The 13,600-nt window shown below is 38.3% G+C and overlaps 1 protein-coding gene across 1 annotated transcript; it reads right to left on the bottom strand.

Moving 5' to 3' along the window:
- Positions 1-6: 6 nt before the first annotated feature.
- vegfba (vascular endothelial growth factor Ba) lies at positions 7-9,839 on the bottom strand. Its single transcript, XM_008420930.1, has 9 exons — positions 9,785-9,839; positions 8,343-8,426; positions 7,989-8,185; positions 7,735-7,808; positions 7,612-7,647; positions 4,081-4,164; positions 2,034-2,183; positions 1,617-1,835; positions 7-304 (listed from the first exon to the last, which is right to left on the bottom strand). The coding sequence occupies exons 1-9, from the start codon at positions 9,837-9,839 to the stop codon at positions 283-285; spliced, it is 921 nt and encodes a 306-aa protein (XP_008419152.1). The 3' UTR covers positions 7-282.
- Positions 9,840-13,600: the final 3,761 nt, after the last annotated feature.

Here is a 13,600-nt window from a genome sequence, read left to right as displayed (position 1 = left end):
ACACACACACACACACACACACACGCACACGCACACACACGCATACACGAAGCTCTGCCACAGAAGCGATGAGGTGGAAAATAAGCTTGGACACGTACAGATCTACAGCACATTAAGGGTGTAATGATGCACGACTACAGGTTCTAGTGTGTGCTTCTACTAATACATCCTTCTGGTTGATACTGGACGCCCGACCATCTGCGCTGTCCATGGCACTGATGCTCAGAGCAGGTGATGGAGCTAAAGATATTTGGTGGGTTATGAAGCAAGTGGCTGGACGGATCAAGTCCTCGTCACTTCGCACCTGAAACAACAAACAACAGAGAGGAAAGTGTTAGCATTGAAGGTGTTTTGATTGATCCTGGACAATGGGAATTCACTTATCAAGCTTATCAAATATCTTCATTTGGGACTGAAGGAAGGCTGGTGAACATACTCTGAAGCTCTAGATGATTGCATTTACAGTGCAAATCTATTCAAACCCTTTGAATGTTTTCATGTTGCAACTTCGCATTTTCTGTGACAGACTAAGACAAAGTAGCGAATATTTGCACAATGAAAGGAAACTCTCAAAGGGTTTTCATGCATTTTTGCACATAAGAATAAACAATATTTTATTGTTTATTCATCCAAAACTAGGACAAGTATAGAAGTTCAGAAAAACCAACAAGCAGGAGAAAGAGAGCATTAGTCAGAAAAGCAGCTAAAGGCCCATGGAAATGCTGGAGAAGCTGCACAGACCCACAGTTATTAATTATTCGTCATAAACGTCACACATCTGGCCTTTCTAGAAGTGTGGAAAGAAGAAAGCAGTTGTTTAAAAGGCAGCATCAGGACGTCCTGTTTCCAGTTAAACACGAGTCAGGAGGGGAATTTAACAAACGTGAAGAAGAGCGGATCTGGTTAGACGAGACCCAATTTAAAACTTATGTCCCACCTGTAAACTGGTACGTAAATCAAAAACTATAAGAATCACTCTTTCACTTCTTTTAAGGTTTACATTCAATGTTTTCTGCTCTTTGGTGGATTTGTGAAGCACTTTGCTCACTTCATTTGCTTCAAATGTACTGTATAAATAAGATAATACCCCCTTCAATATATATAGATAGAGAAACTGTAGAAGGGCTTAGACCACATGTGTTAAACTCCAGCCCTTGAGGGCTTTTCAGATGTGTCTCTGCTTCAGAAAGCCTGAATCAAATAACTGGATCTTCAGCTGGAAACTCAAACTGTGCTGAGGAGTTATTTCATCCATTTAGTTCAGGTGTGTTGGACCAGTGACACATTTAAAAGTTGCAGGACTCTCAAAGACTGGAGTTTCACATTCCTGGTTTAGTTTAAAACATATTTATGTGTTACATGAACACAGTCAAAGTCCAGATCTAAGTCCAACTTGATAACTGCTGTCCAACCTGACTAAACCTGAGTATTTTTGCAAGGAAGAGTCTATAGATGTTACACCTTCCTGACTTCATTGTAAAAACATTTGGGAACCATGGATCATTTTCCTTCAACTTTCCTAGCAATCACTCTATTATTAATGTATCTCTGACCCTCTATATCCATCTGTCTATTTTTGCTGTCCAGATTTGTTTGTGCCATTCATATGAACTGACTTGCAACGACGGGAGTTGAGAGTCTGGCCTTTTCGGCTGCAGTTCTTGGCTTTGAGGGTGCATCTGCACTGACACGACGTTTCATCCAGGGCCCACTTCCTTCCTCTGCAGGGGCGGCACCGAGGTGTCGGGGACGGAGGCAGAGAGGGGCTTAGGGTGGTAGGACGAAGAGATGGAGGAGGTGGGGGCATAGAAGGAAGAATCACAGGAGCATGGGTTCTGGAAAAAGCACAAATAATACACTAGACTCATAAACAGTTGTTTTTATTTCATGCAGCTTTCTAAATTTCAGCATAATAAGAGTATTGTTTCCATTGCTGGATTGATTTTAGAATTGGAATTAATTTTAATTAATCCAAAGTATCACATTAGTGGTGTGAATAATTGCCTTTTAAATAAAAATTAATGAATGACTACCTCGCTGAGAGCTCCTTCATCTGAGAACTGTACATGCGGCACCGAGGCTTCAGTGAGGAGGAAAGAGGAGGAGGAGGCGGAGGTAGAGTGGTGTGAAGAGGAGGTGGAGGAGGAGAAGACGTGGAGGGAGGAATCAGAGGAGCATGGGTTCTGGATGAAAAAGAGATGCAAAAACCACAATGGTTAGACTCAGAGTTAATACAAATAAAGAGGAATCCCAGAGTGCAACAGTAATCTTAAGTAATAACCAACATTTGGATACAATACGCATATAACATGTATTTAAGTATGTAGTTGATGAAACACAATGCAGCGCAAGTCAATTTAATATAATGTGACACATTTTGCTATGTTAAAATTTGGTACAGTGTGATAAAATATGATAGAGCATATGATGTGAATATGTATGATTATTATGTTACTTTCTACCCAATATGCTGCTACACATTGCGATACAGTTTGTTATGATCAAATATAAGAATATGAGAAGATGTGATATGATCAATGAGAGGTTGTAAATTATGACTATATTATAAGTTGTGATTTAAAGCAAAATATTTTGATACAAAACAGTATAAAATACAACATAACACAATACGATCAAGGAAGAGGGGGGAGGGATGTTGTATAATAAAATGTAAACATTTGCTACATTATAATGAATTACATGATGAAATACAGTAGATTAGATAATGTCATATTATTTCATAACAGGACAGGAGGACAACTCGTTTCCCCTGTGGATCAGCTGCCACAGGGGAAAAGAGAATAGCTAACTTTTTAAAAAATAAACATGAGATTACACTGTCTTCTCTGTTCTCTCTTGCTATCTTTGCTGGCATTTGGACAAAAACTACTTTCAATTTATGTCAGATTTGGACAACAAGCTGACCGTTTTATTTTACCATCACAGGTCCATCCTTGACAAGAATAAACTAACTCCATTTAAGAACCCGAAATGAACACAGAACTGGACTGCAGATCTTGTTGGCCAGGAACAAAAGTGTGTGACAAATGTGTAAGGTAATTACTGGGATATTTTAGTCTAGATAATAGTGATGCACTTTCTAAAAATGAAATGCAGGGCTTGTTTGAACATGCACACTGCCTGTCCGAGACAAACCCCCACAATGTAGTGTGTGGGAGATGTGTGACTAATGTGAGATAATGTTTCTTTAGAGGCTGACAAACTCGCTCCTCTGTCTGTCCGTCTGTCTCTCCGTCTGTTACCATGGCTGTGATCGCCTTGTTGCCTTTCACTTCTTACGGTTCCACCTCTAGATGCCCTGATCTTTCGCTCTCCGGAGTCTAAGTCTGAGAAAGTTGCCTGCGTCAGTCGGCCCATTAACTGGAGCTGGTTCTGCCTCAGTCGTCCCCAGGAGGCCGGCGGCTTTAATGAACTTACTTAATGAGGCAGAGAGGACCCATCTTTGTTCGCGTCCCGGTGACCACGCCTGCCGCTGGCATGGACAGAAGAAGTGGCATTTGGGAGCAGATTACACAGATTTCACCCCTGCCAAAGTGTGAATAAAGCCTTTTCTGAGTGATGGATGGGTGCTGGGGGACATCACACCCAAACGGAGCCACCTCTGGCCCCAAGGGTCCGGAAATGACTGACAATAAAGTGAAGGGGAAGCAGATGAAAAACACCACAGAGGAAAGGAGCGCTAAATCTTTTATCCTCCAGGAGTTTAGTGATTAAATTCCCAAACTGTATTAGGGATTATATAACAGTGTGTCTCACAGCTCCACATATTGGCCAACTACTGGCTAAATGCTGAGTTGATAACCATGACTAAGGAGTTTATCCGTGGATTATGGCGATGTGTGTGTGTGTGTGAGTGTGTGTGTGAGTGAGACCTTGACTGTTGCTGTGGCTGTAAAACAAATTGTCCTTCAGTAAAAGCGTAGCCCAGATAACCCAGTTTTCTCTAATCGAAACACTCTCACTAAGACTGAGAGTATCCAGAAAACCCAGACTGCTTTAAGAGAAAAACAAGCTGAAGCTTCAAACTGAGATAAAATGTGTAAAGAACGCTGAACGTACACAGATCTGACGGATCCGGTTTTCCTCTGCCTGGACTTCCTCCCCTCTTTTTTCCTGTCTTTTCCTGCTGGCTTCAAATGGAGCCTGAGAACAGATAACATGCACTTTGTTAAGACTTTACATCTAATGATAAAAACTGGTCATTACTTATATATATATAAAAAAACTGCTAAAACAATAGGTTTGAGGTTTATAGCAACTTCCTTGTTAGAATATGATGAGAATTCCCACCAAATTCATTACATGACAAAAATAAAGGCTTTTCTCCAGTCTTATTTGGTTGTAAAAATTATTTCTTGCATCATCATAATTTATTATGTTATAAAACAACTGACTGGAAAAATCCACAAGTTAAAGGAAATAACTGATCTTTCTTTACTTTGGGCCCAAATAGCCCACTGGTTTTGGTCGGGTTAATTTTTAGACAAATATTAGGAAAAGGTTTTAATATTAACAGTAATGAGATGTGACTGTGGCAAAGTACAAGTGGTCATCATTTTCTGCAGAATATTTCAATCTAAAATCTTGAACGAAGGGAACGTTGTAACTCGACACACAAATAAAAACACAAGTGTGTGTGAAGATCAGAATAAATTACAATTTCTTCTAGTCCAAGCAGGAGTTATAAACTGATTTTATATGAGAAGTGTTCAAAATAATACTCTCTAAAGGGATGCCTTTCATAACTCTCTGATGAGCTGCAAGAACACCTTGGATTTAACATCATTATCCTCCTCCTTCTTTCATCAAACTCAAACGACTTGTTGACGATTTTTACAAGCTGTGCTACTGCTAGACGCCGCACTAGTTAAAGTTAAGCCTCGGTAATGCTGGTTGTAAAGCTGCTCCTAAGTAGCGCTGTTTACTGGTGACCTACCAAGATGGCGCTTTCCCATTTTGGCCATTTTATTAAATTCTGGCTTGTCAACACAGCCTCTGGGTCTTAACTCGTCTTTCCTTGTTAACCTTTATCCAGACATGAGGACAGTTTTAACCAGCTTTGGTTTGACATTATAAACCGCCCCTCCTGCCACTGTTGTTGTTGTTGTTTTTGGAGCTCTAATTTACTATTATGGATGCGTGACTGTGTCTGGGACAGAGCACATGGCAGGGGAGATAAAATCATCACTATGGTGACAACAGGATGCGGGCCGTCCCAGAGGGACACGGGACGTTTAAAGAGAATCAGACAGATGCTAACTCCCTAATGAACACTCACAATCACTCGGAAACATATTTTAAATAAGCACAAAAGTGTTTGCACACAGCTAAAAACAAAGTATTTCAGAGTTCAGACACTGTGCTATGCTCTTGATCTGTAATTAAAACATTAAATATGGCCAGGATGAATGCACACACATAGGTTGGAATCTCTTATCTATGTCCACGCCCAAACAGGAAGCAGGAGGACATAAACATTATGGATGCAATTATATGACTTTGTGGCTGGACCTGGCAGTATGAGGCACACAAACAAACAGACCCAGCAGAAATTTTCCTTTTGCAGCGTTCACAGGAAGAGCAAGGTTTACCATCTCTGAGTTTATTTACAGAAAACAGAGTTTAATGAGTAATAAAATTATCTGAAATCAACTCCTGAATACCGCAAAACCTCAGATGAGTTAACAGTAAACAGGAAGTTGCATGATAATAAAACATAATGGTGAAGCAGTCCAGTCAGAGCCCGTTTATGTAACGATTGCATCTCTGCACCGATTCCACCTTGCAACAAGCATTGGGGATTAAAGCCACTTTACAGCTGGCTGCGTAAAGGTTTCCTGGGGAGGATTTCCACCTCTGGTAGTGTTACAAATTTATTAGAGGCCAATGCACACACAAATGATGCGATACACGCTGTTGGCCCACAGGTCTGCACCTGTGGACCAGCTCTACTGATCTGCAAGTACAAGCAGGAAATTATAGCAAAAAACTATTGGTATTTCCTTAATGATTTTTAAGCTTTTACCAAACTAGAAGTAAAAATGACCAAATTAAAAAAAATAAAGCCTGCATATTGAAACTAAGGTACAAACCTTTACAATGTTTGTACCTTAGTACAAACGCTGTAACTAAGAGCTAAAGTTACAGCCGAGTGCAGCTAAAAAACTGGAGATGACTAATTTATCATCAGCAGTTGGGGCCAAATGTTTGGGCGGGTTTGCTGCTCTGGAGCACAAAACATCAGTAAGGACCTTCAAGAAGTTGCTTTTGAGGCTCATAAATGTGAGAAGAGTTGAGTAGTAGTCAATCGGTGCAGAAAGGAACATCACAGAAAATCCAACCCAGGGTCAGACCATGAAACAGTCAAAGAAATTGCTAAGAAAATCCCAAAAAACAATCATGTCCAGCAGCAGGACTAAGTTAAAATATTAGATGTTAAAGTCCATGAGAATGGCTTGTTTATAACAATTTCTAGGAGAAACTCTTTCCAGATCATTTAGATCTTCACAGCTGGATCAACCACCACTTCTGGATTTGTTTTCTGTATGTGGATCAGATGCTGAGTCATGTTGCACACGGCCATGTTTGGGAAAGCAAACACAACACACCAACTTTCTAACACGGTGGACATGACCTCCGGCTGCAGGACATGAGCACCTTGTAGTTACTGAGATAATCATGAACTCCTCTGTATGCCAAAGTAATTTCAAATGTGACAATCTTGGGTCAAATCGGGTGAATGATCCAAGACACGGCAGCAAATCTTCAACAGAACGGCTTAAACAGAAAGTAACTAAGCTGTTGCAATGGCCCAGTCAAAGTCCAGAGGTGGTGGAACCTTAAGTGAGCTCTGCATGAGCAAATGTGCACAAACCTTAATGAACTGAAGCAATTTCATAGAGAAGACTGAGACAAAACTCCTTGTGAAAACAACAAGGGAGCATTCATAACCCTTGTTTAAAGGGAATCTTACACAGCTAGTGATCCTTTAAAAACTCTACAGCAAGCGGAAATTAAATGTCTCATGACTCTAACCAACATATTAGCTTTAAGCTTCTGCCGTTCAAAACTTGCTTTACTAATTTTGACTGGATTTGATTCATTTACATTTGGATTGAATTTGGTCTCAATAACTGAAATAGATCGACTTTAAATGATCTCTACATAATGAGGTTTGATTTTGAATTCGTATATAGTACAATTTGCATTTGAGCTTGATTTGCTTAACGTTATCTGCAAAGTGAATTTGCATTTTTTAAAGTAATGAACCTTACTTTCACGTGTATTTCAAGAATCGGTTGAGCAGCACTGATCACAGGTACATTTTTGCTTTTCTTTATAAATGTACCAGTTTTTCTCAGACAGACATTAAATATTACTTTGAAAAAACTAGTCATGTGGTGAAAAATTGGAACAAGCCACTTGACAAGTTAAATTTATTTTGAGCTCAAACTGTTGTACTCGATAAGTGAAACACAAAGACATCCACCAGGTTACCTCATCCTTTCACAGATTTTATGATTCATCATTAAGGTTTTCTCTTTATAAGATCGTAACATATCATTAAATATAAGACCAGAGCGATGTTACCTGGTAGTGGGTGTTGGCTGGAACTGTTCCTTTAACCTGTGGGCAGACATAAAAAGGAGAGCAGTGGGGTCAGTGAACAGCAGGTACGCCATGAATCTCCAGACAGATGACTGGTTTTATGACCTGCACTCGCACTGGTTGTGCTCTACGAAGGGCAGCTCGATGAGCTCGTGTTTCATGAAGGACGTTCTCATCAGCTGCACACAGAGAAGAGAAGAAAAATGATTTCACACTTATCATCTAACCAAAACACAGGGAGGTGTGTATGTGTGTGTGTGTGTGTGTGTGTGGGGGGGGGTGCGTGTGTGTGCGTGTGTGTGCGTGTGTGTGTGTGTGTGTGTGTGTGGGGGGGGGGGGGGGTATGTGTGTATGTGTACCTCCATGGTGAGGGTGTGTGTTAGCAAAGGCACACACTCCAAGGCCTCATCGGCGCAGCAGCCACCACATCGCTTCACAGACACACAGGACGGGACGAAGAGGTGGTGGATCTCCCCCGGCAACTCCCGCCAAACTTCCACCAGAGTGTCGCGAGGCTCGCAGCCGCTGCGGGAATACACCTCCAACCACCGTCGCACTGACAGACAGACAGACAGACAGACATACAGACAGACAGACAGACAGACAGAGAGAAAGAAAGACAGACAGAAAGACAGACGGACATGTTCCCAGTTATGATTTCACACCTTCAACTTCCTGCAGGGAGATTTTCTGACGGATATTTTTGGGCATACCTTCCCGACCTTCCCTAGTTCTGGGAGAGTCTGCTGGCCGCCAGTGAGTGAGCTGGGGAGAAAGTAAAGATGGTGAACGTAAAACTCAAATGCTTGCTTTGACTAAGTTATATATAAAGTTGAGCTCAAACTTCGTGCTCTTCTATGAAACCATAGTTTGGTATTAAATTCAAGTTCTTTAGAGGTAAATTGAATGAACTCCCTCTGAAAACCTCTGCATCTGGTGGAGGATTCGCAATGTCTTAGCAACATTTTGCAGGAGTTTTAGGGTAGAAAGCTAACTTACTTATGAAAGTGCTGATAACATTTAAAAAACCCCTCATTATTTAATATCCTGAAACACATAAAACACAATATACCAGAGAAAAAAAATGTAAAACAAAAAATTCTCTCTGGTTAGTCTTACATTTAGAAAATAGTAACTTAGTAATCCTAATTGACCTGAAACAAGACAAAGTTAGTCTGATTTAAATAACTTTGTTAAATCAGGCTACCTGATTTAGTGAGAAAAAAGGTTGTGTTTTTTAATAATGTATAGGAATATCCATATTGAATGCTGGAGATATCGTAATATATACATTTTATGTATGTCAACACTGTACTTATGATCTTCAAAACACAAATGACTAAATAAAATTAATAAATGTGTTAAACATCTCATATTTTACTCCTAAAACACATAAAAGACAAAACTACATTAACAAAAAAAAGATAAAACAATAAATTAAACACAAAAATACAAAACAATTCAACGTAAAATTTTATTCTGAAAGTCTGTTGCATATTAAATATTAAGATTGGACTCTGGGAGGAAGCTGGAGTACCTGGAGAGAACCCGCAGATGCACAGGGAGAACATGCAGTCTGGGATTCAAACCCAGAATCTTCTAATTTCAAGGTGACAATGCTACCAATGTTTCCACTGTGTAGTTTGAAATACATAAAAGATCAGATAAAAAGTTAAATGAGTTACTTTTTTTTATCAATTAAATTAAGGTTTGTAAATATTCCTAACTAATATGGCAGTTAATAATGCCATAATTTTGGAGCCTCAGTGTTTTTCTTTCTGTATCAGATTTAAAACCACGGCATGTCATTTGACGTTACTAATCCACTAATCCATATTTATTTCTGGAGTAAAGCATTAAATAGCTGCAGTCATCCTGGTTTTATTGTCTCCAGTCTCCGCTTTGACATTGTTGCGAAACCTGGCTGGAGCGAGATCCAAAGATCAAAGTGTCTCTTGTTAATGAACACCACAATATTTCACACCTGGGATCAGAACATGGCAGGCTCAATAAAGCCTGGTTTATAGATAAGAGGAACAAATAATAATAAAAAAAGACCTGGAAACCTCTGAACTTTGATACTGAGGGTAACAGCAGGTGCAACAGCTAATTTAAACATCAAGGTACATTTTTGGCAGCACATTATACAACACACTTTCTGCACAGATGAGGTCTGCTGGTTTATTTGAAGTGGAAATGGCTGTGGACATGATCAAATTTCTGCTCCGTGATGTTGTAGAAGAGCAGGCTGCTCCATATTTGAACCTGTTGCACCTGCTACCTTTGCCCTCAAGCCCACAGATGGATAAAAAAAATCTTCTACAAAGGTGTACAGTGGAAATGTCAATAGGTGAATTATGCAAGATAAATTCAATTTGTCTTACTTTGACTGATAATGCATGGTACATATTATTTTGTTGTATCAAATAGTGTTTTAACTTCCCACAGATGTTTAAACAACTTAAAGATGCACATCCTTTAAGTTGTGCATCTTTCTGCATATTCTTGATCTTACTCAACACTTTTATTGTCAAGGGTAAAAATAAAATACTATTGAACCAAAAAGGACCCAATTCTTTCTGATGCAGACGCATGTTGTAAGTTATGAAGGATCTGGTTGGCTGATCTATTTCTTATTGAAATAAATGTAGTCTTAATTTTAAAAGATGACTTGAAAATATCAGAAAACAGAACCAAAATCAGTAAGTTGTTGAAGTTCACAACATACTGATGCGCCATCATGCTGGCAGAGATAGTGATTTTGTTTGAACTGTGCTGATAACCTACTGAGCAGTGCTTTTTTGGTATTACGAAAAGGAATAAAATAACTTCAGATACTAAGCCCAGCTAAAAAAAAAAGTTACTTAATGAAGTTTGTGCCAGAGTGAAATGAACCAGAAGTATTGAAGTGGCAGCCATAACCAAAGTCAATAAGATTTGTTTATTCATTTTAAGTCCACAATTCAGTTATCCTGAATTTTACATCCTTTGTTGTGCATATGAAGCCAAAGCAAATTAAAGGCACAAGAAAAGACAAAAGAAGAAAATCTTTCTCCCAATTTGCATTATGGTGCATTAAAAATGTTTTCAGATGTTTTTCCGAAAAGCAGAGTGATTTCTGTTAATTTTCTTTAATTATGTTCTGCCTTGTTAATGATATTCTGTTTGTCCACCATATGAATGATGAGCTTGATGAATGAACAGTTTGTCCACTGAGGGTTTCATTGATTAGTGACCTTTTATAACATGATGTGACAGACTTGTTACCAATTAAGCTAATTAGTTGTGAGTTGTTCTCTTAGCTCCAGCCTTGTTGGCAGGACACATCCTGGCACAGTTCCTGTCTTTTCCTTTCAAAAATCACAGCTTACTTTCAAATATGTTGTTGACATCAAATTTAAGTGTATGCTAGCTTTGTTTAAGTTCAAATTCATTGTCTCTTGTTACGGATCCTGTTTGAAGGCAACATTGAGTCCAAAACACATTTATAAAGGTTGCATGTTGTTTTTATACACAGTCCATATGTTTTTGTTATTCTATTGTTGTCAATGTTTAACAGTACTTTTTAAATTGTATTTGGGTTATAAATGTTAGCCATTTTCTCTGTGCTCTAATGAAAACAAAGAACATTATACTTTTATTTTGTATCATTGTATTGCATGGAGCTGCACTAATCAACAGTGACCAGAACTGACCAGTTTTCATCTCAACAGTGAGCAATTATTTGCACAATGAAAAATCCTACAATTTCTCCAGGCTAGTAAACACATAATAAAAAAATCAACCAATCTGCCCTTTGCAAGCTGTAGAAAAAAACATCTATTTTATTTTGTTGAGCTTTTAACCTTCTTTAAAATCTGCTGAACAACTTTCAGCCAAACTGAGGGCAGCTTAGAAATACACAGAGAGAAAATACACTTATTTCACTGTTTTAATTGTACTGTTTCATAAAATAGTAAAATGTGATCTTGCTGTAAAGCTGCATCAAAGCAACTATTCAAACTCTCACAGATACAAATCCTCAGCTCCTTGTTTGAATAATTAATGTTGGTTCACAGCAGGATGGCTGCTTAAATTACTTTGTACAGAAAATGAATGAATAATTTATGAAAAATCATAGGTCTAACAGTAAATCTTTTTTTGCGCAAATATTTCTAGTGACACAACTGATGTTTATTTTATACAGAGCTATTTTAGATAGAATAAAAATAAATAATTTTGTCTTAAATGAAGCAGGTTTGTGTATTTGTTTGGTGGGAGATTGTTAAAATATTATGAAGCAATAATATTTCTTATAAAAGGAGATATACTGTATTTCCACAAATATCTTTATCTAATGACCTGGATAACATCACCTTTATTAGACTGCTAAAAAAGAAACAACATCTTGGAGCAGATGTTTTATAACTCTCCTCTTACATGATTTGGCTAATTTCCTTTCATTTTTTATGTTGTCACAAAAGGAAGCAGCATGTTTGAGGTGCGAACGAATACATCCACAGATTTGTCTCGGTTTAACTCAGGTGTTGTGAATTAACCAATCAGAAGCTTGCAAAACTGTGACATCATCATCAGGGTTTTGTTAAAAAGGGCAGTATGATGTGTTTCCCAGGCACATAGTGCCATTTCATAGCACAATCAAGTAACTACGTTAATTTAAGTTGTCATAAAATGCAATATATATCAAGTATAAATTAAAATAAAGTTTACTTTGTAATTTAATGCGTCGAACTGGACCTATATCGCTTTAAAAACTCCTGCTCTTTCTGAAGCTCCACTTTCAGGAAGTCTTTACAACATCACTCCTCTATTAAACCGTTAACAAAGCTTTTACCAGCATTTCGCTGAGAAATAGCTCATATAATGAGCACCATCCAGAAAACCACCCAGGTGTTTTTCACAGCTGAATGGTTGCCACTGGAGATTAAATGATTTCTCATAAACGAATGAAAGAATCAAGGCAGTACTAAATGTATGTTTTTGATTAGGAACATGAAGTAAAGCTCAATTAGGAACATGCTGTAAAGCTCAATTAGGAACATGATGTAAAGCTCAAAAAAGCCAATATTACATGATACTGGCCCTTTAAAGACAAAATAGAAATAGTGTATGTTTCTCTTTGATTTTTCTGGTATTTAACAACAGTAAAAGTTTAGTCTAATCTAAAGTCCAGACAGAAAAATAAAATGGCTGACCTGGAGAAAAATGTGAGTGATCAATTTCCACCATTAGATTCTACTATCACAGCATGTTACAACATTACACATGCTTTTGGTTTTTTAAAATTATTTTTTAAAGAGTGTTATGCCCAGCAGTGTTATCAGAGTGTTAAAATGATACCCAATATATTTACTTTCACTAGTGGAGCATTACAGCTTTCACATATTAAGCTTTATTAGAAATTTGGCTTTGGGTATATTTCAAATGCAATGAGAACTATGGAAAAAGGTTTAAATAAAAATAAGTTTTCAACATTTCACCTGTTTTCCTTGTACTGATTTCTTGAAATTCTGAGTTTAAACGAGCTGCAATATTCTGCATGGCAATAGAATTGATGCTCTAAATTTAGCACTGCGGTATTTTTACAACTATAAACAGCCTAAATACATTTTCTTCCTCTGAAAGCAGAAAGAGTGAAAACAGACTTTACAGCTCAGAGTTAGTCTGTGTGCATGAAGACCAAGGCCACTTGTGAGGGAATGTAGACTTTGTCCAGTTGCCCCCTCCCTCAAAGCACTCCACCCCCTGTTAACGCTCTCTCACACACATGTTTGACTCTTATTGATTCAACAACAGTAAGTTAAGCTGCAACTGAGGCCATTTTGTGGCTGGTCTGAGCTAAACTATGTTTCTTCTCTATCTTTGAGACAAAGTCTCAGATTAACTCCTTTCGGCAGCCATATCTGCCTTTCTCTCTCATACACACACACACACACACACACACACACACACCCACCCCCCACACACGCAC

Source organism: Poecilia reticulata, linkage group LG10 (genome assembly GCF_000633615.1).
Source record: "Poecilia reticulata strain Guanapo linkage group LG10, Guppy_female_1.0+MT, whole genome shotgun sequence".
Lineage (NCBI taxonomy): Eukaryota > Metazoa > Chordata > Actinopteri > Cyprinodontiformes > Poeciliidae > Poecilia > Poecilia reticulata.
Note: the sequence above shows the minus strand (reverse complement) of the source record. Positions and strands in the feature narration are given on the sequence as shown.

Bases quoted from the DNA above. Each gene is read 5' to 3' on its own strand.
- vegfba (XM_008420930.1), bottom strand. From the start codon at position 9,839: ATGTCCACAGCCATTTCCACTTCAAATAAACCAGCAGACCTCATCTGT. The intron at 8,427-9,784 runs GTGTGTTGTATA...CAAGCATTTGAG, and splicing joins AGACCTCATCTGTGCAGAAA to TTTTACGTTCACCATCTTTA. The intron at 8,186-8,342 runs GTATGCCCAAAA...TCTGTCTGTCAG, and splicing joins AACTAGGGAAGGTCGGGAAG to TGCGACGGTGGTTGGAGGTG.